The sequence below is a fragment of the Salvelinus sp. IW2-2015 genome, linkage group LG22 (assembly GCF_002910315.2).
Source record: "Salvelinus sp. IW2-2015 linkage group LG22, ASM291031v2, whole genome shotgun sequence".
In the NCBI taxonomy this organism is placed as follows: Eukaryota; Metazoa; Chordata; class Actinopteri; order Salmoniformes; family Salmonidae; genus Salvelinus; species Salvelinus sp. IW2-2015.
The window spans coordinates 10,908,596-10,934,874 of NC_036862.1; the positions used below are offsets into that span (position 1 = coordinate 10,908,596).

A 26,279-nucleotide genomic window follows, 5' to 3' on the forward strand; every position below is an offset into this window, starting at 1 on the left:
CAGGGAACTGGCATTTCAGTCTACTGTCATTTAAAACCTGCACTCTCACCATTGCTTACCATTTCTTGTCAATATAAAATTCCTAGCATGATAGGCTTTGTATTATAAACGCATGTGATTAGTCGGGCTGGAAATAATAAGGCTCTGAAATAATGCAGATCCTCATGAGAAATCTGAATTCAAATCTGTGCATAGTGTGCAGGTTACGAGGTATTCAGTTCCGTCTTATTTATCCCACTGAATTGTCTGTGTGGCTGGGAAACTGCATGAAACCTCTTATGTAATGTGTTAGATATTCCATATTCTTGCAGAGGTCGTTCATTTAAGATAGTATTTTTCAGATGTCTGTCTGTCATGCCTTGTGTCCATCAGTCTGTCCTGTAGTACCCATTTCCATTGTATGCATGCATCATGTTCTACATATTTCTGGGTTCAAATAAATGGACGGACTGGCTAAAATGTTCCGACAGTACATCCCAGAAAGAATACATGAACACCTATGCAATTTCATTCTGTAGGTATGGACATATCATAGAAATAGTAAACATGGCATAACCACACATCCTCTTCTGACAGCCGAGGCAAGACTGGTATTATTTCCATCACTGTGCATGTGCATCAATTCGCCCACATTATCTGCATTGTCTCCCACGGTTTCCTCCTCTTCATTTAGGTGGTGGGAAGGTACAGTATTGGACACAACACGAAACAGTATTACTAGCAGCTTTCCACACGCACAGCCACAGCTTGCTAAATGTAACAAATAGCAAGGAAATGGTAATGGAATCTTGGAGTAGGCTAGAGGAGATGATTTAAAGAATAATAACGTTACAATGTTGCAAGTTCATGATGTGCTCGCCAAATACAATGACCTCGTAAGAAATTGTAGCAAAGCCTCGACACATTTTCAGATTCCCACTGAACGACAATGTTGGAAACACATTTCAAACGAGGTTTACGCTATTTCATGGCATGGGATAATTTCTCGAGGTAAAGTCATGGCAGGTAGCCACCTATTGAAACATATGTAACTTCCACCACCTCCTACCGTTCAATTCAATCAACGAGCTCACGGTTCGCGAACTGTGGTCACACTAGATGGTACACCTAACCTAAACCTATCCAAATGTTATTGGCACGACCCACGCTTTTTTATCAGATAGACGAGGACTTGTCGCCCGAAGACTCCTCACCTGCTCGTTCATGGATAGCGCTTTCTCCAGCTTCCGATGTTTGTTGTGCCACACCATATAGTGAATAGGATAACGACTCTTTTCCGGAGTTTTCTTAGCAGAAATCATCTTCGGTTCATAGTTCGCCTTCTCCTCTGTTTATTTTGTTCCGTATAAGCCTATCACTTAATACTTCGCTATTGACTGACTATGCTCATATTATCGCTCTGTCGTGACATGTCACTTTACAAGACATACCTTCCGCCTTATAATATGATAGTATGAATAAAACGTGTAAATGATTTCCCTTGCAGTCAGTTGGTTATGATAAAGAATAGTCAATAAACAGCCCTAGATCTAAGAATCGCTAAGAGATCCCTTACTTGTATTTAATCTAGCCTACCTCTGTTCTCCATGCCCTGCCCGTCTCATACCTTGATCTTCCTCCTTGAATAAACTAGCGAGGCAGTCGCCCATCTATTCTCCGCTCACTCCCATCACAGAGAATGCACTGTTGTGAGACCGTGATGACAGCCCGCAATAAAATGTAAGCAGCCAATCAAATAGAAGGGATGCTGATGAGCGTGATGTATAAGATACACGCCCGTAGAGTGGCTACATACGCCACCTACCAGCCATTAGGAGTTAGTAATTCACTTCATATTAATAAACTAAACAATCAGCCTATACCATAATCACATCCAAATAGCCTACACCTTTGATGCTGTCTATTGGCTAGGCTATAGCACTGCAATGTTTTTGCAACATGAAGCTCTCTGAACATGTATTTAGGCTATTTGTGAGCCTGCTTTTATCCCCGTTTTAGTACAAATTAGTCAACTTCTAAAACATCAGAACTGCCAGCCACCACTATTTCGCTTCGACAGCCTCGCCTGTGATATAGGCTAGCCTTAACCACTATAAAGCTTTACAAAACATCAAATAAATCATATCCAGAGAACTAGCTAAATATATGAACATTTAGAATAAGATAGGTGTACCCCAACGTGCATGGATATTGATGAGATTCCAAGCTTTGACGAATACGATAAAGGTTAATTAACTATTATTTTAGAGGTACCTCTATTCCCATGGCATTGGTGAGAGAGTGGCGATCAGAGCAAGGGGGAGAGAGCGAGTCGAGTGGAAGGATCGCAGTTAGCCTACTTAGGTCTCGATATTTGCAATGCTGTGTGCGCTATTGTTTTACACCCCTCTAGATATGAGCTAGCCAGTAATAATCATCCCACTGACGAGGCCTGCGACTCACTGTATCAGAAGTTTAGGACTGAAACCGCGTAGGAAGAAAAGGAAAAGGGGTAGCTTCGGGCCGGGAGAGCCGAAGACCACATCGCCGGCTTCCGGGGATTCAGGGCAGCATCGAGAAACAGCGGACGGCGGTCTTCGGAAGGGCGAGCATCAATATATAATTTGGATAAACAACCACTACTGTAGTGGAACCCTAAACATGTCAAGAAAGGTCCACAGAACCGAAGTATGTGCCGACTGCAGTGCACCAGGTACAATACAAACGGAAACAATGTGTTTTAATCTTTGAGATGGACTAGCTGGCTACATTTAAGTGGGACGGTGGAGGCCTGTGCCCGCTGTCAACAGTACAAGAAAACGGCGCAGGTTCCCAGGCAGTTAGTTAGTCAGGCCTTTAAACGGAGTAACATTTGCCTTTTCAGTACGTGTTGATAAATTAAGTGACTAGAGGGTTACTTTGGTTTAGTTGCTTTGGTTTATTGGATGAATTTTAGTGTGGCAGATTTGTTTCGCCTGCTTGACTAGCTCGCTACCCAGCGCAACTAACGTTAGCCATGCAAGCAACGTCAGACGTTTGTTTGTATTTCTCTTAATAGCTAGTGAACGTTAGTTGTGTTAGCTACCAGCTAGACGTGGCGGTTAACTACTTACCTAGCTTGCTAACAAATGAGAAAGGGTGTCTGTCTTGTCRAACTTGAATAGCTTGCTATCACAGCTTTTTGTCAGTAAAGTTGGCTCTGTAGCTAGAACTGAGCTGGCCACACGGGCTAACTGGCTAGGTAGCTATTTCAATTTGAAGACGCCAGGCTAATTAGCTAGCTCGTTTGGCTTGTCTTCCTCTATAATACTTTTTTATAAATGTGACCAATTCCAAGTTGTAACGTGTAGATAGCTAGCCAGTTTGCTAACGTTAAGAGTCAAGAAGATTAGCTGAACGTTGTTACTGAGATAGATAGCTAGTTAAATAATCATAAAAATTGTAGTTTAAGCTAGTTGGCTAGTTAGCAGCCTGCAACTACCCAATGCCAATGGGTTAGCAAACAGTGCGGCGTTGATAGTAGCACTAGTAGAGGATGTGAATAGTGACTGAGTGAGTGCCTGTATTCTGGACCCCTGCACTGTTTAGACGGCTCCATATGTAGGCAAAAAAAACAAACACTTTTAGCTTAATCCTCCTGCTCATAAAATCCTAAATTGTCTTGCAAATCATGAAGGCTACATTCTCCAACTCTGTTTTTCTGCAACATTATTGTGCCCCCACAACTCTGATGGGATGCCAACCTTGGCATCCTGGCCGGCATAGCCTTGGCCTTGCACATTTAGCCCCACCTGCCTCAATGTTTTGGAGAGGAGGAGAGTTTGGGATGGGGGTTGGTTGGGGTGGGTTGCATGGCAGCTGCTCTCTCCCTCACAGCTGCTCTCTCTTCAGGAATGTGATTCTGCTCTGTGAGCCTCTTCTGCACCATCCCAGCTGATTTATGACACTCCTGACCATCACTCCTCTGCAGTTACCTGCGTTAGCCTGGCCTGCCTTTCTTACTTGCAGTCTACCGTCAGCTTTCTTGCTGCCCCAGCGAGCTGCTCACACTAGTGTGTGACTCCTTGCAACACTACACAGTGGAATTGCTACGGAACTCCTAAACAACCTCCATATTGTGGAAGAAGTCATATAGCCACTATAGGCTATTTGTTACTGCCAGTATGCTCATAAGGCCTTTTTGTTTTTCTGTCATATGATTAGAGTTTTATGGATTGTGATGGGCACCACAGCATGTGGTAGAATGCTAGACTGAACAGGGGGCTACAGCCTTCAGTCGTGTTGACTGTAGATATAGTGGTAAAAGAGACTAGAGTGGCCCCATATGCGCTGTGTGTGTGTGTAGCCTAGGTCAGTGTCTGTGTGAGTGCATGCGTATGAAATCACATTAGGCGCTGCACACACTAAGTGGAAATGGAGAGGAAGAGCAATGGGGCTGTTCTGTGAAGCTTGGATTATGTCAAGATTTAACTTTTAGTGTCAATGAATGGAATCTATACCGATGAAGAGCCCTGTGTCTCTTCACATTTGGTTTAGCCCTCTGCTTTGTCCTGCTCTGCCATGGGTACAAACCCAACAATGAATTGCTGCTTTTCATAGATTATAATATTTGAAAACAGTAGGCATGCTTTGTTGAGTATTGCCAATAGCTATTTGTTTCAAAATTGTCCCTCAAGAACAGATCTCTCTCTGCATGTATTTGCTCTGCCCCAGCCCAATCTCTTAGGCCTACCAATTGAGAGAGAAAAAAGAATGTGCCATCTAGTTCCTCGGACAGAATGGGTTGTTTGAACCTCTTACACAGTTAGCTTAGCTTAATTGTAGCAGGATCCTGAGGGTGTAGGCTAACCTTGCCCCAGCCAGACTTATTGACTAGACTTTGTGGCCCATGGTTCTCTTTGTGCCCATTGAACTCTGGACTTGTCTAGTATGATGATCTCATTACCACCTAAAGGCACAATTGGGTGGTACTGGATTTTTAAAGGTCAGACTTGTATTTAGGCTATACAGTATGACGCTAATAATAATGGCTTGTTGTTGCGTTTTGTTGATTTTTATGGTCCCGAAAACTCCTTTTTAAGTGTCATTGTAAACTCCACGTCAGGCAAACTGTCAGCCTATTTGTCACTCTCACAMTAGGCTATTTAATTATTTTAAATGTATGCAGTAAACAATAATGTCAAATATTAGCCCTAACTTTATTACCAGTAAAACAAAGCTATAGGCCTAATGATGAACCTGAGATGGCCACGTAGCCAGTCAGAGGTGGGTCTTTGCTAAATAGCCTAAGTTGTACACACCCCACCCCTCTCCGTCCTCTCTCTCACTTTATATCTTTCTCTCTTTCTCTGTGTTTTCAGATCCGGGCTGGACCAGCATCAACAGGGGCGTTCTGATCTGTGACGAGTGCTGCTCTGTGCACCGCAGCCTGGGACGCCACATCTCCATCGTCAAGCACCTGCGGCACAGCGGCTGGCCCCCTGCACTGCTGCAGGTACCTGGGAAGGGACAAGATAGGGGTCTGGGCTGGAGGGGTACTGGGCACTGGGGATCATTACTGATGGGTGTACACGTAGCCTAGTAACTCAGTATTTGGAAACCAATTCAACCAATGTATTAGGCCTATACCTGTTTATTACAGATTTATAACATGTATATCCATAAACTAATGATTAACACTTAATAAACTACATGGGAATTGCCAGGGACCTCACGATATTACGATATTTAGATTCTATATGTATTGTGATTRGATAATATMATTTTATTGAGAATTGATGTTCCAAACATATTGCTCACTATATGTCTGCTGCAGAGAGACGAGTGAGTATGGAAATAAAAGCGCTGAAAACATGTTGGCCCATTATTTAAAAAGAAGATGGCGATCAACCTATAGGATGAAAAATACTGGCGTTTTGGCGCAGGCACAGCCGACCTAAAGCTACCTAGAAAAACAATTAGATACATTTATTGCCCAAAATAATATTGCGATATGTAACTATCGATTTTTTCCCCCCCCTTTTTTTCTCCCCGAACACTAATATAAAGGAAGAGTGTTACCTAGCTGCTGGACAGATAAGATTTGAGAATACTTTTGTTAGGAACTGGCTTTTAAAAAATTGTAGAAAGGGTGGAAATGAGTGGGGAGGTAGATGCAGAGAGTGGTGCAGGGGTTGGGATTCGCACCCATGCTTGGTGGTGTATAGGTGCTGCTGGCGGTGGCGTTACCCACTAGACCAGCCTCAGGCACAGGAAGAGGCTTTGATTAGCTCTAAGAGGATGTTCCAAGCACACATTAGATAATTTCATGTAAGCGCTGTGTTGTCGTGTGTCTCACCAGTGTGTGTGTTTTAGATGGTGCAGACCCTGGCCAGTAATGGGGCTAACTCGATTTGGGAGCACTCCCTGCTTGACCCAGCGCAGGTGCAGAGCGGCCGCAGGAAACCRAACCCACAGGACAAAGTCCAGTAAGTTTATTTTGTTTCACAACATATTTCACAAAACGTCAGATGGGAACCAATTTTCATTTACAATGATGACCTGGGTGGGAACATTCCTGCTTACCTATAGTCTCTGTTTGTGGAACTCTCCCCCACCAAGAGATTTACTTTCACTTGGTCAATTGTTATAGTCTGATCAGGCTAATAAGCTTATGTGTTAGATGCAGCTCAGCCTTGGGTCATTAGCTAGTATCAGACTGTTATGGGATCAGAGAGGATTTTCCCCTCGGTGTCTCCTGCTGCAATGATTCATACAAAGAGCTGATGTCTTACCCAGCTTGTCCCTACTCTCTGTCTCTGTGTGTGTGTGTCCCCGCTCGCGCATGTGTGCGAACAGCCCCACCAAGTCCGAGTTCATCCGCGCCAAGTACCAGATGCTATCCTTCGTCCACAAGCTGCCGTGCCGCGATGACGACGGTGTTACCACCAAGGACCTCAGTAAGGTGAGGCCCCGCCCCCTCAGGTCAGGGGTCAGAGGGTGACGTCCTTCACAGGCTGGGCAATGCCTGGTGGGCCGGGCTGCCTCCACTGAGGCTCTACACACACAGAGCCTGCCTTTCTTCTTCTCTCCCCTGTAGGCAGGAAGCACCTTAATGACACCACAGAAATAACTATTGGAAGCTTCTGTGTGGACCTATTAAACACCACTAATGAGGGGATTCACAGGGTCTCTCTCTCTCTTTCTGTCTCAGCAACTGCACTCCAGTGTGAGGACGGGGAGTCTGGAGACATGTCTACGGCTGCTGTCCCTGGGAGCACAGGCCAACTTCTTCCACCCGGTGAGACCCATACCACCCCCTGTTATTGCAAGTTACCCACTTTCTCACCACTCACCCTCCCACCCCCTGTTACTGCAAATTACCCATTTTCTCACCACTCACAACCTCAACTGTAGAGTATCAGTCCAATCGGTCTATGCTGTGTCCATGCTCCCTTAAATCCCTATTTGAAGTAATGAGATGTGTTTGTGTGGTTGTCCTCTCAGGAGAAGGGCACCACTCCACTCCACGTGGCAGCCAAGGCAGGCCAGGTTCTGCAGGCAGAGCTGCTGGTCGTGTACGGAGCCGACCCCGGAGCCCTGGACATCAACGGACGCACACCCATGGACTACGCCAGGTAGGCTACACCAGGGGTCTATTCATTAGTGTACACTGTAGCAAAAACGTTTTGCAACGGAAAACAAGGGTTTCTCATTAGACAAGTTCAGGTAGTCCCTTTCTGTTTTGGCCATGTTTGCTTTTGTTACTTGTGAATATACCCCTGGCTCACTCTTTTTGAACATAGCACACACACAGTTTTGTGTGTGACTCTATCAAGGTAGTCTGTGTTTTTTTTGTTGCRGCTGTATAGTCAGTAAGCTTTTTTCATATGTACAGTTATAGGCTCTGATTGTTCTACTGTGTGTGTGTGTGTGTGTGGCAGGCAAGCGGGCCAGGTGGAGCTGGCAGAGCGGCTGGTGGAGTGTCAGTACGAGCTCACAGACAGGCTGGCCTTCTACCTGTGTGGCCGACGCCCTGGTAGGTGACCTTTTACCCCTGCCAAGGATCTTACAGAGGGCTCAGAGTTGAAGCGATAATCAGCAATCAAGTCGTTGAGATCTCGCTGGGTGGGTGTATCCTTCAAACAGTTAGTATGACGGCAGTTTTGTTGTTAGCCAATGTCAAAGCTTGCTAACAAGAGCTGCCCTCCCTACATTTGAATAACATTGGGCCATTTTTCACTTATGGTCACTAGCTCTCTCGTCGCCGACCGCTAAGTCCCTGTGTGTCTCTTTGTGTCTCCTCCTTCCATTGAACATGACTGGTTAGTGGTTCCTAGGTCGCTGATTATCGCTCCAAGTATGGACCCACTGTTAGCCCTAACTAGTAAGGCATCTTTCACCCAATGACTGTTTTACACAATACAATTGTTTCACTCTATTGTACTCTGTCCTGTAGATCACAAGAATGGGCATTATATCATTCCTCAGATGGCTGACAGGTAAGTGTCAACGGGTCATGTGTTCAGGGTTAACAGGATGGGTGGGAGGAGTATATTTATAAATCTGCACGGTGGTTGATATTTATCATACATGGGAGTGGTTTTTCAGACACAGATTTAAGGCTAATCCTGGACTAAAGTATTTTCAATTGAGATACTCTACGGGGCATTATTGTCTTTGACGTGACATGATATTCTGGCAATGCCTTTGATTTTCTGGAATCGACAATGAAGTGTTAGGAATACCTTGTAATATTCTGGCACAAGTGAAGTGGCTAGATGTATTGCAGTGTTTTAACCAGTAGGTTGTGCCCTGCCGTTAGTCAGTCTGTACTGCTAGATAGGAGAGGAAGGCCCCTGTTAGACTAATGAAACTGACTGCATGTCTGTCTGCTGAGCTACAAGACTTCTACAACACTGTTCTTACTGTTCAATACTCTGTACTATATTGTACCGTACTCTTGTGAGCAGTGGAGAACTAGTGGGCGGTATTCACAAAGTGTCTGAGTAGCTGATCTAGGATCAGTATTACCTTAGATAATAATTCATACGATTATATAGACCGAGGGGGACCTGATCCTAGCTCAACACTCCTACTCTGAGGCGCTTTGTGAATATGGGCCTTCTCTTTTGCTTTCTGCCCGTCTCTTGTCTCGCTCACTCGTTTTCTGTTCTCTCCATCTTTGCTGCGCTTGTGGAGGCAGAGCTCGCCCTAAGTGTCCGACACAGAGGTATCTCTCGCTTTTCTCTTTCTCCCTCAACAACCCCCCCCCCCCCCCCTCTTCCCTCTTTTATCCCATGGGCTCGTCATCTTCTTGCTGGTGTCAGGGAAGGAGGAGGAATTGCTGTACTATTCTGTCTACCTTTTATTATAGTAGTATTACCTTTTTATGATGTCTTCATTCAATAAACAGTGATGAGAGACCTTTGCTTTTAAATAGGAGGCTGGTATTTTATCTCATTATCAGGTTGGCTACTGTATCTCGACCACCAGTACTCATTGTATATAATACAAGTACTTAGGCCTATCGTTTTGCATGTTGTCAAACCAAAATGGAAGGAGGTACAGGTAACTGCCAAAATAAAGGAAACACCAACATAAAGGTCTTAATAGGGCATTGTTTTCATGCTCATCTAACCATTGTGACACTCATGCCCTGTGGATGGGGGCGTTGTCATCCCATGGGGGCATAGCCATGGTAGCCAAAATAATGGCCTGCCCTGCATTTTCATACCTGACCCTAAGCATGATGGGATGTTAATTGGTTAATTAACCCAGGAACCACACCTGTATGGAAGCACCTGCTTATATTATACTTCTCTCATTTACTCAAGTGTTTCCATTATTTTGGCCATGGCCTTTGCTTCATGACCTGACACCCCTGCTGTCTCACCTCTCCCACCGCCCTGAGAACCCCCCCCCCCCCCCCGTTCCATCTTTTCCACCTCACCTGTCTCTCCTCACCCTTCTCTCTCTGTTCGTGTCTGTGGTTGTTTCATTGTGGCATTGTGTCTGTTTGTGTCTGCGTAGCCTGGACCTCTCAGAACTGGCCAAGGCAGCTAAGAAGAAGCTGCAAGCGGTGAGTAGTGCTGGGTGGTCAAAGGGTTGGGGTCATGGGTTAGAGTTAAGGCTGTATCTATCTGGTAAACTTCCTGGGTTGTGTACATTAGGACAGAAGGGAACACATTTTGAAATGTTTGGAAATGGAAAACAAGTCCAGGTGTCCCTCCCATTTTCAGTCTGTTTTCTTCCATTTGGTGCCTAATGAACACGACCCAGAGCACAAGCTAATCTGATAATAAACTGAAGCAGTGATACATGTCTGTATCAGTGACTCTAATTGTCTATGACAGAGGAGTATGACTTTCTCCATTGTCTGTGTATGGTATAATCGATTCTCCTTTGGCCCAGGCAGCAAAAGGGGCGAGCTCTTTAGTGTAGTGCTACTGTTTGTGTTGACAGTATTGCTGTTCATGATTGTCCTGCAGTTTGCTTTATTATTCTAAGCGTGTGTTGTGTATATTCTTCCCTCGCTGGTGTTTGTTCTTTTGGTGTGCATTGCTTATGTTTGTCTTGGTCTTGTGTACACTGTCTGCATCACTGTGTGTGTGTGTGTGACAGCTGAACAATCGATTGTTTGAGGAGCTTGCCATGGATGTGTATGACGAAGTGGACCGCAGGGAGAACGATGCAGGTGAGACTCCTCCTCTCCTGTGTAACCCATCCACTGCTTCTCCATCTCTCTCTAGACCTCTCCATCCTGCGCCCCTTTCTGTCTTTGCCTTTTTGAGTCATGCAATCTGTTTGGGCCACTCTGGGTCCACGTCCCGTTCCCTATATAGTGTGCTACATTTCACCAAGCCCTGGTAAAAAGTAGTGCCCTATAAAGGGAATAGGGTGCCATGTGGGACGTAGACCTAGTGTTGGCTATTCCCCGGGAGAAGGAGTCACTGTTTAGAAAGGAAACATTAAAAAACACGCATCAATAAAGTCTGTTAAAGGGCACTGGGTGAGGTCTAAAATTAGAGGGGGAGACAGAGTGGGAAAGGAGGAGGGAGAGAGAAAGACGGGGAGAGAGAGAGAGGGAGGCAATTTAGAGAGAAGGAGAGAGCGAGTTGGTGAGGAAGTGCCTCAGGAATTCTGGATTCACTCTTTCGCTCTCCTCCCTCGCTCTCTCTCAGAAGGAGGAGCAGTCACAGACTGCATTGTCTGACATACTCTCCGCAGGTAAGCAGGATGGGGTAGAGGCAGAGAGCTGGACACACACAAGCGCACACACACACAGCTCAAGGTATACCAGGACATTTTTAGGAGGAGAGAATGTGTAAGTCTGTAACTGTTCTGTGGTCTGTTCCAGTGGAGCTGTGCACCGTGTTTATGTGTGGGCGGCAGGCAGGGTGTGTTGCTGTGTGTGTTCCAACTTCCAGCTGAAATTACTTTGTTTCTCTCTCACTCACTCATCGATGGATAATGTATCTCTCTTTCTTTCTCTCCTTCCTCCCCGTTTCCCAGTGTGGCTGACGACTCAGAACCACAGTACTCTGGTGACGGAGCGCAGTGCGGTGCCCTTCCTGCCTGTCAACCCCGAATACTCAGCCACACGCAACCAGGTAACCACTACTACTATCTCTCTCTCACACACACACACACACACACACACACACACACACACACAACAAATGAATAAACATTTGACTGCCAGCAAATGCTTGAATATCTTAGTTCCTATGCGTATTTCTCCTTCTCCAACTGCTGTATAAGCTTAGTGATACCAGCAGGCTGAAGGCGATGTTAATCACAGTGACACAGGCAGGCAGTAGAAGGGACTATCGGGAAATCCTCCTAGAACACGACAGATTTTAAAACGGGAACAAAAGGGGAGAACAGAAGGGCAGACGAAGAAAGAGAACGTCTGGGCTGAAATGGAGAGAGCGAGGGATGAAATTCTATTAATAGTTTTGTGGCTGCACTGGGATGTCTGAGCTTCTGCACTGGCCAGTGGGATATAGAGACAGCGAGCGAGAGAGATTTTCCAGCTGTGGAGGAGGGTGAGGGGAAATTAAAGGGGTTGTGTGTGACTGTGTCCTCATTCAGTTGGCTAGCTTGTTAGTGTAAACATAGGCCTTAACACGTCAGTACCCTCACCACAGTGAGATCCCCAGCTAGGATTGGATTGAATAGCGTTGGAGCCAGCTGACTGGTCAGTAGTAGTGTGTTTTGTTTCATGCCAGAGCGACTGAGGGAGAGAACACACACACAGAAGCTGAGGAGAATGGATTGTGATGACGGTGTGCTCACGGTTGGACCGTGTTTAGAATTGAAACCACATGGATACAAAGCCTGCATTTTCTTTTTTTTTTGTCCCTTTATGCAAACACAAGTATGCAAATTGTTAGGTGCAATGTTTAGTGTGTGTGCCTCTCTTACTAAGATCAACTGTAGCCCCTATGACTGTGCTTTTCCACACCACATGACCAGTGACCACAGGACTGCAATACCAGAGACTGGATCCAATTTAGTGTTTGCTTCAATAATACACAAAAAATGTCTGACCTCGTTTTGCTCCTGTAGACATAGGTCTGTGTCGGTGGGTTGTTGAATGTGTCCCATGCCTGTCTTTGTCTTTCAGGGTAGACAGAAGTTGGCCCGTTTCAACGCTCGTGAGTTCGCAACGCTAATCATCGACATCCTGAGTGACGCCAAGAGGAGACAACAAGGGAAAGGCCTTAGCAGCCCTACCGGTGAGAGAGGGGAGAGGAGGACGAGAGGACAGGGAAGGGGAGCAGAGGGGAGAGGAGAGGGCAGGGACTGAGCCAGTTCAAACGAGGTCTTTTATGAATTAAGTATGCTCTGGACTTTAAGCTGTTTTGGCACACTTCAGTCAATCCATCCATTGCGATGTATGAGTGAAAAGGAGAAGTTACTGAGATGTATTTTCAATTTTGGGGTTGCCTGGTTGTGTTATGGTTAAGTCGTCACTAGTTAAGTTGAGCTGTAGTTTTTCCTGATTTTTTTGTGGCTTAATCTCAAAACATCTTTCTGCAATTCCTCACATCCTGTCTCCTCGCCTCCTTCTCAACCGTATTCAAGGAAAAGGTCCAAGTTCCCTCCCCTCGGACTTTCTTCTCCAATGCATTTTCAGAAGGAAGCGAGGAGAGTACGCGAGGAATCGAGGAAAGATGAATTGAGATTGAACCAGGGCCTATGTTGTTGCTCTGATCCATCCCTGTAGACTCTAGTCTGGACCTGGGGGCCGACGACGACCAGCATGACTACGACAGCGTAGCGTCGGACGAGGACACGGACAGCGAGTTGACCACTCAGAACAACAACAACACGCAGCGCAACAACCGGGCCAAGGTGAGGAGAGAAGGGCACAGAAGGACTGCAGGGTTGTGTTCATTAAGCATCAAACGGAAGCGAACAGGTCCAAATGAGGGACCTACCTGAATTTGTCCAATGGGAAACATTTTGCTGTGTTCACTTGGCACCAAGCAGCCTGAAACATAGTGAAAGGGGGAGGTACTATTCGGAACTCGCCTAATAAGAAGCTCTTGTTTTCTTTTTCCATTGCAAACCGTTGTGCTATGTTTTTCTCTACAGGCCAACATTAGAGTACCAGAGAACAGCCAAAGTATTCCCCTTAAACCCAGTAAATAGATGGATAAAATGTGTACTGAGAGACATGGAGGTGGAGCAAAGTGACCAGGAAGTGGTCCTATGCTCCCAGCCCTGCTTTGAGTTAAGGGTCCATACATGTCAAGAGTCTCAAAATAGGAGTGCTGATCTAGCATCAGGTCCCCCCTGTCCATGTAATCATATTCATTGTGATCTAAAACGCAAAACTGATCGTAAATCAGCACATAGTTCTTCTTAGCTTCTTCTAGTGATTGCAGTATTATCCCCAGCAGCCAGCAGTGTCTTGCTCCCCGCCTGTCCCAGCATGCCTTGCGGGAGTGGCAGTGCTGCTACTGCTGCCACATACTTCCACAGTGACATCACAGCTATTCTGGTTCTCCAATCAGAGGAGCATTGTTCCACGAGCAGGGGAGGAGAGGGAGTGCGAGAGGAGAGGAGAGGGGGGTGAAAACCCTGTTAAAGCAGGCACCCACAGTCACAGGACGTGGTGGAAAAGCTGCTGTAAAATGAGAATTTTAAAGTCCACTTTGTGACAAAGCTCTGTTCTGGTCTCATACAGACAGAAGCTCTGTGCTTCTCAGATATGGCTGAGCTGTGAATGGACGCGGATGCTGTTCAAAGTCATTTCCAGTTGAAAATAAATGTCTCAAATATGGTTTGTGTTGAATGTGAAAAGGTAGTTATTTTAAGCTGTGCTCAGACTTCTCCATTTACTGCTAAGAGGGATGATGAAATCTAGTGCAGCTTATTGCACAGACAATAACCCACATAAACGACTCCCGAATACTTGTGTGTGTATTTTTAGATTGTTTTAATTATATTTCTGTGTGTGTGTCCCCTCAGAGCATGGACTCGTCGGACCTGTCGGACGGGCCCATCACTCTGCAGGAGTACCTGGAGGTTAAGAAGGCCCTGGCGTCCTCCGAGGCTAAAGTCCAGCAGCTGATGAAGGTCAACAACAACCTGAGTGAAGAGCTGCGCCGGCTGCAGAAAGAGGTAGGGAGACGAGATTAAAAATGGAGGGAGGATGGCAGGGAGAGGAGGGAGGGAGTTATGGATAGAGTGATGGAGGGAAGCATGCATAATGGAAAGACGGGTGGAATTTCAATATGTCTAAAAGTTTGTGTTATGCACCAAGATGTGCTTTTCTAATTATAGTGGAAGATGTATATCTTCTGCCTCAGTATATTAGTGTGTTGTCACTATCAGTGTTGGTCTACTCTGTTCCCAGAGTTGTCCTTATACTGTAGTAAGCAAATTGTGCAGCTCAAAACAGTATCTGTCAGTGTTGGTGTAAGCACTGCAGTTTGTTCTTCACTGTGTCAAATATCAGGTTTCGTTCCCATCGGTTACGCCATATTTAGTCACTTTGTTTCCGTTCCGTATCTCCGTGGTGTTCTGTTCTCATAAATGCCTGAGCTATTGTCCCATGTCTATCATCACTCATGTCTAACACAAGGAGAAATACCAGCCCCTGCACACACACTTGGAAAATGCACAGCAGTTCTCTTCCAGTGTTGATAGTTTGACAGGTACATACAGGTAAAACGGTGTGGGCTAGAGCAGCCCTGCCGTACACCTCAATAAACWATGCATGTGTACTTCTCTTATTTTCCAAGATACGAAAGATCAACCCCCACTACTGCCAATATGTATGTTTATTTAGTTAAGAGAACCCAGCATGTAGTTATACTCACTAGATTGACATGCAAGCCAGTTTAAGCCCTTATATCCCCCCATCAGTATAGACTCCCTATAAACTGTTAGTCTTACCTCCATCCATATCTAGTATGTGGTTAGCTAAATGAAGCTCCCTGTACAGTACTTGTGGATGCGTGTCCGTGTGACCTTTGAAACATTCAGGTGACCCTCCTCCCCCGTCCCCACCTCTCCCCGTAGATCTCGCGGATGCAGACGGAGAACAGTGCGTTGCGGGGGGGCCAGGTCGGAGGAGGAGGGGGAGCTGGCGGTTTGGGAGGCGGGGGAGGAGGCAGCCCGGCACATTGGCCAGGGGGGGTGCGAGGCGGGGGAGGTAGGGGAGGGGACCACTCCAGCCTAGCTGTGTCCTCGGCTGTGCCTGCCCACCGGAGGGACAGACAGGCTTTCTCTATGTACGAGCCGGGGGCCGCCACCCCCAAACCCCACTCCCCGGGCCTGGACTCCCTGACGGGCCGCCTGCAGCCTCTGCACCCCAGTGTAAGTGTGAGCAACGCGCTACGGCCCCCAGGTGGCCGTGGTCATGGTGATATACACCACCTGCCCTCTCTGTCTCTACTACTGCCTTCCTCCTCTACTGCTGTCTGGCATGCATACACCGCTCACCAGTGGAGCGCTCTTCCACTTTAACCCCTAACCTTTGACCCCCAGCCTCTACCACTGGCGCTATGCTTTCTGGGCCAGATGCTGCACGCACGTACCCGCCCCAAATACATACACGCATACATACACACACACCGCCTAGCCCCTTTACTGAGCCTTCGGCACTGTAGCAAATCACTCTTCGCCTCCATTCACTTCACATGAGTTTCTCTGAGGCTTCTTTGAGTGTAGAAGGTCATGTTGTTAAGCTAAGCTGGCAGGTAGCTTTCCCGCCATTGATGAGTGAAGATGTCCTGACCTTAGACACTCCCCAATCATAGCTTTCCCATTCCCTACCTCTAGTGTGTGCAGCACAAGCATGAGGTGTTAGTGGTTTGACCTGCCCTGTTAGCCATGCGCACTTCACAATGGATCCTTCAAGGCAATGTCAGTCAGTCACTGACCCACTCGGTCACAGTGGAACTAAGAGGGCAGGCAGACCTATACGAATGTCAGCAGTGCTTGGATCACCGGTTGGGTGTGTTGACAAACAGTGGAAATGAAAAGAAAATGGCGGTCAATCTTCTGTGGTCAAAGGCGATAGGACGGCCACCAGCTGCGCACGGCCGCCGTTCTTGTTAGTATGTCGGCGCTCTAAGCTAATGCACTACTTACGCACACACGCACTCACTCAGCCCTGCTTCCAGCCACGCTGACTGGTATGGAACGTGCATAGGAAGCCAGGAGGTAAAGTCAGTCTCTCTGTCTCTCAATCTGTCCTGTCTGTCTTTTATTGTGCTCATTGTTGCATCCAACCTTTACGTTCCATTGTCCATGCGGGTGATGCAAATTCACAATGCATACAATGCCTTCGGAAAGTATTCAGGCCCCTTGACCTTTTCCACATTTTCTAACATTACAGCCTTATTCTAAAATGGATTAAATGTTTAAAAAACCCTTAGCAATCTGCACACACTACACCATAATGACAAAAGGAAAACAGGTTTTTAGAAATGTTTGCAAATTTATTAAACTTTAATAACTGATCACATTTATGTAAGTATTCAGACCTTTGCTATGAGACTTGAAATTGAGCTCAGGTGCATCTTGTTTCCATTGATCATCCTTGAGCTGTTTCTACAACTTGATTGTAGTCCACCTGTGGTAAATTCATTGATTGGACATGATTTGGAAAGGCTGTGGGGGTGTGTTTCAGCGGCAGGGACTGGGACAGTGCATGTCAGAGCAAAAACCAAGCCATGAGGTCGAAGGAATTGTTGGTGGGGCTCAGAGACAGGATTGTGTTGAGGCACAGGTCTGGGGAAGGGTACCAAAAAATTGCTGCAGCATTGAAGGTCCCCAAGAACACAGTGGCCTCCATCATTCTTAAATTTAAGAAGTTTGGAACCACCAAGACTCTTCCTAAAGCTGGCCGCCCGGCCAAACTGAGCAATCGGGGGAGAATGGCTTTAGTCAGGGAGGAGACCAAGAACCCAATGGTCACTCGGACAGAGCTCTAGAGTTCCTCTGGGGAGATGGGATAATCTTCCAGAAGGACAACCATCTCTGCAGCACTCCTTTATGATAGAGTGGCCTGACGGAAGCTACTCCTCAGTAAAAGGCACATGATAGCCCACTTGGAGTTTGCCAAAAGGCACATAAAGACTCTCAGACCATGAGAAACAAGATTCTCTGGTCAGATGAAACCAAGATTTAACTATTTGGCCTTAATGCCAAGCGTCACGTCTGGAGGAAACCTGGCACCATCCCTACGGTGAAGCATGCTGTGGGGGTGTGTTTCAGCGGCAGGGACTGGGAGACTAGTTAGGATGGAGGCAAAGATGAATGGAGTAAAGTACATAGAGATCCATGATGAAAACCTGCTCCAGAGCGCTCAGGACCTCAGACTGGAGTGAAGGTTCACCTTCTAACCTGTCAACAATCCTAAGCACATAGACAACACAGGAGTGGCTTCGGGACAAGTCTCTGAATGTCCTTGAGTGGCCCAGCCAGAGCCCGGACTTGAACCCGATCGAAACATCTCTGGAGAGACCTGGAAATAGCTGTGCAGCGACGCTCCCCATCCAACTTGACAGTGCTTTAGAGGATCTGCAGAGAAGAATGGGAGAAACTCCCCAAATACAGGTGTGCCAAGTTTGTAGCGTCATACCCAAGAAGACTTGAGTCTGTAATTGCTGCCAAAGGTGCTTCAACAAAGTACTGAGTACAGGGTCTGAATACTTAAGTAAATGTGATATCAGTTTTTTATTCAAGACATTTTTGCAAAAATGTGTAGATTGAGGCAAATATACATATTTTTTGAATCAATTTTAGAATACGTAACCAAACAGTGGAAAAAGTCAAGAGTTCTGAATAATTTCCAAAGGCACTGTATTTCAGTTTGGTTTATCTGTGCATTCTTCCATGTCTCTCTTTAGTTTGTATTTTGTAGGTATTAGCAAATGCACAATTTCTTGTGTAGTTTGTAAATCTTTTTTTTTAATAGACCCTAGAGTTCTATATGCTCGAATATATCTAGATAAGTTGTTTACAATGTTATTCTTCTGTGTACACTACCGTTCAAAACTTTGGGGTCACTTAGAAATGTCCTTGTTTTCCACGAAAACATGCATACCTTAAAGGTGATGCAATTTATTATAAATGCTGTGCCATATTATTTTAATTTTTTTGAATCAATTTTGCAAAATGAATAGGAAATATAGTCAAGATGTTGACAAGGTTATAAATGATTTTTGATTTAAAATAATAATTGTGTCCTTCAAACTTTGCTTTCGTCAAAGAATCCTCCATTTGCAGCAATTACAGCCTTGCAGACCTTTGGCATTCTAGTTGTCAGTTTGTTGAGGTAATCTGAAGAGATTTCACCCCATGCTTCCTGAAGCACCTCCCACAAGTTGGATTGGCTTGATGGGCACTTCTTACGTACCATACGGTCAAGCTGCTCCCACATTAACTCAACAGGGTTGAGATCCGGTGACTGTGCTGGCCACTCCATTATACACAGAATATCAGCTCACTGCTTCTTCCCCAAATAGTTATTGCATAGTTTGGAGCTGTGCTTTGGGTCATTGCCCTGTTGTAGGAGGAATTTGGCATGGCGTTGCAAAATGGAGTGATGGCCTTCATTCTTCAAGATCCCTTTTACCCTGTACAAATCTCCCACTTACCACCACCAAAGCACCCCAGACCATCACATTGCCTCCACCATGCTTGGCAGATAGCATCAAGCACTCCTCCAGCATCTTTTCATTTTTTCTGTATCTCACGAATGTTCTTCTTTGTGATTCAAACACCTCAAACTTAGATTCGTCTGTCCAAAACACTTTTTTACGATCTTCCTCTGTCTGTGTTCTTTTGCCCATCTTAATCTTTTCTTTTTATTGGCAATTCTGAGATGGCTTTTTCTTTGCAACTCTGCCTAGAAGGCCAGCATCCCGGAGTCGCCTCTTCACTGTTGACGTAGAGACTGGTGTTTTGAGGGTACTATTTAATGAAGCTGCCAGTTGAGGACTTGTGAGGCGTCTGTTTCTCAAACTAGACACTCTAATGTACTTGTCCTCTTGCTCAGTTGTGCATCGGGGCCTCCCACTCTTTCTATTCTGGTTAGAGCCAATTTGTGCTGTTCTTTGAAGGGAGTAGTACAGTGTTGTACGAGATCTTCAGTTTCTTGGCAATTTCTCGCATGGAATAGCCTTCATTTCTCAGAACAAGAATAGACTGACGAGTTTCAGAAGAAAGTTAATTGTTTCTGGCCATTTTGAGCCTATAATCAAACCCACAAATGCTGATGCTCCCGATACTAAACTAGTCTAAAGAAGGTCTGTTTTTTTATTGCTTCTTTAATCAGCACAACAGTTTTCAGCTGTGCTAACAAAATTGCAAAAGGGTTTTCTAATGATCAATTAGCCGTTTAAAATGATAAACTTGGATTAGCTTACATAACGTGCCATTGGAACACAGGAGTGATGGTTGCTGATAATGGGCCTCTGTATGCCTATGTAGATATTCCGTTAAAAATCAGCTGTTTCCAGCTCCAATAGTCATTTACAACATTAACAATGTCTACACTCTATTTCTGATCAATTTGATGTTATTTTAATGGACAAAAAAATGTGCTTTTCTTTTGAACGGTAGTATATGTCTCGCATTGTTGCTAATAAGACATTTATAAGTACTTATTAAGATGACATGGCGATACTGTATATCATTCATTTAAAAGTAAAAAAATTGATGTACTAATTGCAGATTGCCCCTTTTAAGTTGTACAGTTTGAATCCCTTCATAGATATTGMACCACACAGTGGTAAAACCCAGTGCTCTGTTGAAAACCACAGATGACGATGACTTCATTGTATGGACATTATTTGTGTATCATACAGCATATGCCAGCATACAAATATTCACGTAGATGTTCAGTCTTCATCTAGTTAGGTCTCCACTAGGGAACAGTGAGTCCAAGAGTGGCCTACTTGCCATACTGTCTGGGAAAACTCGCAGCATAGGCCCGTATGTCAGTGAGCCTGTATCTAAAAAGTGTCTATAACCGTGCTGACTGTATGGGCCTGCATAAAGTGTCTCAGAGTAGGAGTGCTGATCTAAGATCAGGGACCCCTCCTATTTAGATCAGCACTTCTAGTCTGAGATGTTTTATGAGTACGGGCCCCGGCTACTGGAGGTCCTCTATTGTGAAAGTGGCTAGAGAGGAGACGTGATGTGAGGCAAGCTAATGGAAGTTAACCGGCTCCTCTGTCTTCTGTGTATGACTGACCGTGTGTTTGTGTGTCTGGTAATGTTAATGATGTACTCCTGTGTGTGAGTTTGTCTGGTAATGTTAATGATGTACTCCTGTGTGTGAGTTTGTCTGGGATAGTGGCTCACTAACTAATTGGCAGGACTTAGCTCAAGACACACATTTTCTTTGAATTCCAGTCAACTTGGGCTGTACTCCATCACTAACTACATTTTCAGTATAAGCCTGTCCTGGAGAAAGTTGCTCTGCAGTTTGGCTGTTGAGTTAAGTTTTGACAAAAATAATCAAATTTGACCTCGACATATAGGATAGTATCTCCGTGCACAAAGCTGAGCTGACTCTGCTCAAGCATGTATATCACATCCCAGTGTCTGTTCGGAATCTTCCTACAAAAATATAAGAAAACATTCTGTCAGGCAGTGTTCCTTCTGCGGTTCCTCTGTTGCTTCTCATCCTCCTCTGAGTTCCTGTTCTGTCCCACCTCCAGGTGAGGAAGGGGGGTCCTGGCGGTCCAACACCCTATGGAGGGTCGCACCTCTCTGGCTCCATGGAGATGGGGCGATACATGGTAAGACTGGCTGACTGTCGCCCTCCTTTACAGTTGGTCAACTCATCTGTGACTTCCAGGCTACTTCGCGACCAACCCCAGACCAGCTGAAACATTCAGTGGCGTCATATGAATGCTGACAGACAGTTTTTATAGACCAATGTGAGCTGATGCATTGCCGAGGGCTGTATATTGTGGCTTAGTGGAAATGTTTGTGTGAATGGCTTGCTTTTGGTTGGTTAATAAAGGCCTTACCATACACTCACTGATGTTAGAATCACTACGGCTACCTTTTTGACGCTGATAAGGTGTTCTGTTTGTGCACAGGGCCCTAAAGGAGAGAAGCACGGCAGTGGCACTGATAGTGACTATGACAACACTCACATGTATGAGCTGTCGCTAAGGTAAGGCTGGGGGTGGTCGGGATATCTGGAGCAGATTGCTGCCCAGTGACCGGGTCATTCTGGAGTCTCTCCCAACGTGTAGGAGGGGCAGACAGGCCGGGCTCTAGGGTGTACCTAGACATCTAGCAGACTGTTTGTCTTTCTCAAGGACGTATTTACTGTGGTTATTACTTCAGAGAGGCTTATGTGTGAATTGCAGGCTAATGTAGAGATTGTACTGTGTGTGTGTTTCCTAAAGTAGGGGGCGCAGCAGTGAAGAGGAAGGCCGGGGGGATTCGGAGGAGTGGGGTGGGGGTGAAGGGGGTGAGCCGGACCCTACTCTGCCCTGCACCGAAGACGTCATCCTCAAGACGGAGCAGGTGACCAAAAACATCCAGGAGCTTCTGAGGGCCGCACAAGAGTTCAAACACGACAGGTAGGGCCCCGACTACGAGACTCACTCCATGACACAGTCGGGGGAGGCTTACGTCTGTGGTGGTAACAATAGTTTGGCTTTAGTTGTATCCGGTGGTAACGAGAGGTTGTCTTGTGTTCCCCAGTTTTGTTCCATGCTCCGAGAAGATCCACTCTGCTGTCACTGAAATGGCCTCTCTCTTTCCCAAGGTAAGGTTTTGCTCTCTCTTTCTAGATTCGGTATGGTGTGAAGCTGACACCGCCAGTTATCATGACAACAACAAAGAAGTTGCTTCAAACAACTTTTGGTGCATGCGTAATAGAACAGCAGAATATATACTGCACATTTTTTGGGACCAAATACAGATTCTAGCTTTAAGCAGTAAGTGTTGTCGCCTCTGTGTCTAACTGTGGCCCCTACCCCTCTCTCTCCGTCTCCCCTCAGCGGCCTGCCCTAGACGCTGTGCACTGCTCCCTGCGCCTCCTGGCGTCCAGCGCCTCCCGCCTCCAGGTGGAGTGTCGCAAGGCGGCTCCCTCGGACCCATCAGCGCCCGCCGTCGACTACCAGCTGCTCACCCAGCAGGTCATCCAGTGCGCCTATGACATCGCCAAGGCCGCCAAGCAGCTGGTCACCATCACCACCCGCGAGAAGAAACAGTGACTGGGGTAGGGAGGGGACGGACAGGGGAGTGGCGAGGGAAGCTGCTAGACTGACAGAGGGAGGGGAGAGGGATGGAGGTAGCCTCGATTTCCAAGCTTCCTAGTCAAGTGATGAACGTGACTTGGAAGGTTGGCATCGCAAGGGAGAGAGAAATACCAGCCAACGGGAGAAGCTATATTGGTTGCAGACTGAAAAGAAGATCTCTGAGGATGAAATGAGAGGAATTGAAGGTAGGGAATGAAGAGCGGGGGAAGACCAGGTGGTTATATTATATGACAATAGAACGAAGCTGAGAAATGACTCAGCTCTCACTACTATACCTGAGTGGACTGAGAGAGAGCAGTTCTGCGGAGGAGGGGACTCTGAAGAGGAGTGTGGACCATTGAGACAGTAATCGCATGTGGGGGATGGGCACAGCACAACAGCGGCTCAGCTCTCATCATCTCACTATGATCTCACTCCGTTGTTCCTTTAGGGGGGGTAGGCTGGGACCGAGGTAGGCTGGGCCCGGGGTTGGGGCCAGTCAGTGTGGCCTACAAGGGGGCCAGGCCTTGGAAGAGAGACACACACTGCTCTACTCCTCTGTCTCTCAGACACTGCCTCCTCTGTAGTTCCAGGCTCTGCTAAGGAGGGCCCTTGCTACTCCCTCAGACCCCCTGGTACACTACAGCATGTCTTGGCATCGTGGACAAACGACTAGGTGATGTTTTATTATTTTCATGTATTTTTTTTTTCTCTATTTTTTTATGCCAATCCGTTGGCCTGTACCTCTGGGGACAAGAATTACTGACTTAAGAAAAAAAACACTTACACTGGAATAATTGTGATTATTATTATTATGCCCATTTGTTTTGTATTATTATTATTATGGTCATGATTTACATTATCATGTATGTTTGCTTATTTTAACGTCGTCTCATGTATGATGGTTCCTGTTCAGAGGACCAGGGAGAGCTGTGAGAATACTCACTCGCCTTCTGTCTGACTGGGACTGGACACATGCGCGCACACACACACACTAACTTGTGAAATGGTCCTCAAACACTCCTGGAGCAGTCCAATTCCTCCCGGGTGACATTTCAGTAATTTCTTTCTTCTGCCTGTCATGTTCTAATATGTCAGTAGCCATGGGGTTGAACAGATGCCAAAGGGGTAGGGAAGGGGTATAATCTGCTATCAGTAGAAAAAGCCTTGGAAGCGGCATGATATATATTACTGCAGCCACTGGCTGCTTCAGTCGCTAGACAAAGCTCATCTCAATGGCACTACAGTGGGATCCATACAAAGTTCGCTCTTCAACATATGCCAACTCGAAGCAGGCTAGCTAGATAGGGAACAAATGTTTTGTGACAACTACAAACTGCACTTGCTGTAGGTTTGTGGGGGCACTGGGGAAAGTGTCCCTGTTTTTATACTGTGCTAAACAAGTTAACGGTCACACTTAGCTAAGTGACACTGACCATAGCACTCCACGTATTTAGTTTGAGTTCTTAGCTTCAAGGACTTCAGTGATCGTCTGTTAGATGGATCTGGGTCGTGTTAATTAGGAACTAAACGGATGGAAATGAACTGAAACGGGGAGGGACTACTTGGACCCACACACACATGGCTTGTGTGATCCTGGACACCTGGAAGCTCTTCCATGTCAGCTTGACCCATGTTCACTTATCCACAGGGTCCCGTCGTTTCACTATCCGCCTGACTGTGCTCTCATGTGATCGATAATTGACGAACCTGTAGGGGATGAGATCCTTTATCTTTTCCCAGTCAAATCATGTCCAAAAGATTGTCATATGTAACGTTCCAATCATGATTGCCTTTGCACATCTGCTAGACTGGCTTAAGACGTAGTGATGTTGTAGCTGTTTGGGTTCCCTCAGTTGATTATTTATCGCCATCTCTCACACACACACACACTGGGCCAGTATAAAATACTTCCCCATTACAATGTCCTCCTTTTACCTCTCAGACAACCTGTTATAGAATAGAGGCTTATATATTAACATATTTTCATGCTATTTTTTTTAAGCTATATGTTCGTATTGTGCTTGGGAGGTCAGATCTATTTACCCATGGTGGGATCCAGGTCTGAGGGGTAAGTGAATAGGATCTGAAGTCTGCCACTGGTTAGAACTAAACTCATCTCAAGTCTGAGGGGAAAGGGCTGTTGCACAATGCTACGCCTTTCCCCCTTCTTAATGGACACTTTAGTATAGAGTCCCTTTTTAGTGGGAATGTTAGACGCACACATGCATCCCGCATGCCATGCACAGCGAACACACACTCATGTTGTTCGGACAGTGGCACTGTGCCCCGTACTGTTTTCTGTGTATCATACACCTCTTCACCTGGGAGATCAGTGATGGGAGAATATCTTTTAACACAGGCAAAAACTGTAAAAAGTTGAACATTTTAAGAAAGGTCAATCGTAATGGAATCTCATAAGCTGTACATTTCTAATAAACTAAAAAACAAGTGAATTGTCCTAAACGTATGTTTTTTGTTTAGTTCGAGATGCTTGAAACCTACAGTACCAGTCAAAAGTTGACACACCTACTCATTCAAGGGTTTTTATTTTTACTATTTTCTACATTGTAGAATAATAGTGAAGACATCAAAACCATGAAATAACATATGGAATCATGTAGTAACCAAAAAAAGTGTTAAACAAATCAAAATATCTTAGATTCTTCAAAGTAGCCACCCTTTGCCTTGATGACAGCTTTGCACAATCTTGGCATTTTTAATCTGCTTCATGAGGTAGTCACCTGGAATGCATTTCAATTAACAGGTGTGCCTTGTTAAAAGTAAATTTGTGGAATTTCTGTTCTTAATGCTTTTAAGCCAAACAGTTGTGTTGTGACAAGGTAGGGGTGGTATACAGAAGATAGCCCTATTTGGTAAAAGACCAAGTCCATATTACGGCAAGAACAGCTCAAATAAGCAAAGAGAAACAACAGCCCATCATTACTTTAAGACATGAAGGTCAGTCAATACAGAACATTTTCAAGAACTTAAAAGTTTCTTCAAGTGCAGTCTCAAAAACCATCTAGCGCTATGATGACTGGCTCTCATGAGGACTGCCACATGAAAGAAAGACCCAGAGTTACCTCTGCTGCAGAAGATAAGTTCATTAGAGTTACAAGCTTCAGAAATTGCAGTCCAAATAAATGCCTCAGAGTTCAAGTAACAGACACATCTCAACATCAACTGTTCAGAGGAGACTGCGTGAATCAGGCCTTCATGGTCAAATTGATGCAAAGAAACCACTACTAAAGGACACCAATAAGAATAAGAGACTTGCTTAGGCCAAGAAACACGAGCAATGGACGTTAGACCGGTAGAAATCTGTCCTTTGGTCTCATGAGTCCAAATTTGAGATTTTTGGTTCCAGATGTGTCTTTGTGTGACCCAGAGTAGGTAAATGGATTATCTCCGCATGTGTAGTTCCCACCGTGAAGCATGGAGGAGGAGGAGGAGTGATGGTGTGCAGGTGCTTTGCTGATGACACTGATTTATTTAGAAATCAAGGCACATTTAACCAGCATGGCTACCACAGTATTCTGCAGCGATACGCCATCCCATCTGGTTTGCGCTTAGTGGGAC

General features: G+C 45.6%; 2 protein-coding genes across 4 annotated transcripts in view; one reads left to right on the forward strand and one right to left on the reverse strand.

Annotated features, from left to right (window-relative positions):
* Positions 1–1,692, reverse strand: part of LOC111982540 (ankyrin repeat domain-containing protein 13B) — a 33,480-nt gene extending 31,788 nt beyond the window's left edge. Inside the window, 1 exon segment of the mRNA XM_024014115.2 lies at positions 1,194–1,692. Coding sequence (XP_023869883.1) covers positions 1,194–1,301 — 108 coding nt within the window. The 5' untranslated portion in view covers positions 1,302–1,692.
* A 291-nt stretch (positions 1,693–1,983) lies between these two features.
* On the forward strand, positions 1,984–25,153 carry LOC111982842 (ARF GTPase-activating protein GIT1). 3 transcript variants are annotated; one of them, XM_024014471.2, is made up of 21 exons: positions 1,984–2,692; positions 5,340–5,473; positions 6,334–6,446; positions 6,817–6,922; positions 7,172–7,258; positions 7,465–7,595; positions 7,902–7,996; positions 8,417–8,459; positions 9,164–9,190; positions 9,991–10,039; positions 10,582–10,654; positions 11,473–11,570; positions 12,590–12,701; positions 13,193–13,320; positions 14,443–14,595; positions 15,499–15,795; positions 21,156–21,236; positions 21,543–21,619; positions 21,861–22,034; positions 22,159–22,222; positions 22,458–25,153. In XM_024014471.2, the coding sequence occupies exons 1-21, from the start codon at positions 2,641–2,643 to the stop codon at positions 22,671–22,673; spliced, it is 2,310 nt and encodes a 769-aa protein (XP_023870239.1). In that variant the 5' UTR covers positions 1,984–2,640; the 3' UTR covers positions 22,674–25,153. The 3 variants fall into 3 exon arrangements, with proteins under 3 accessions (XP_023870239.1, XP_023870238.1, XP_023870240.1); XM_024014470.2 differs by having other exon boundaries at positions 1,985–2,692; positions 21,858–22,034; XM_024014472.2 differs by lacking the exon at positions 9,164–9,190 and having other exon boundaries at positions 1,985–2,692; positions 21,858–22,034.
* Positions 25,154–26,279: the final 1,126 nt, after the last annotated feature.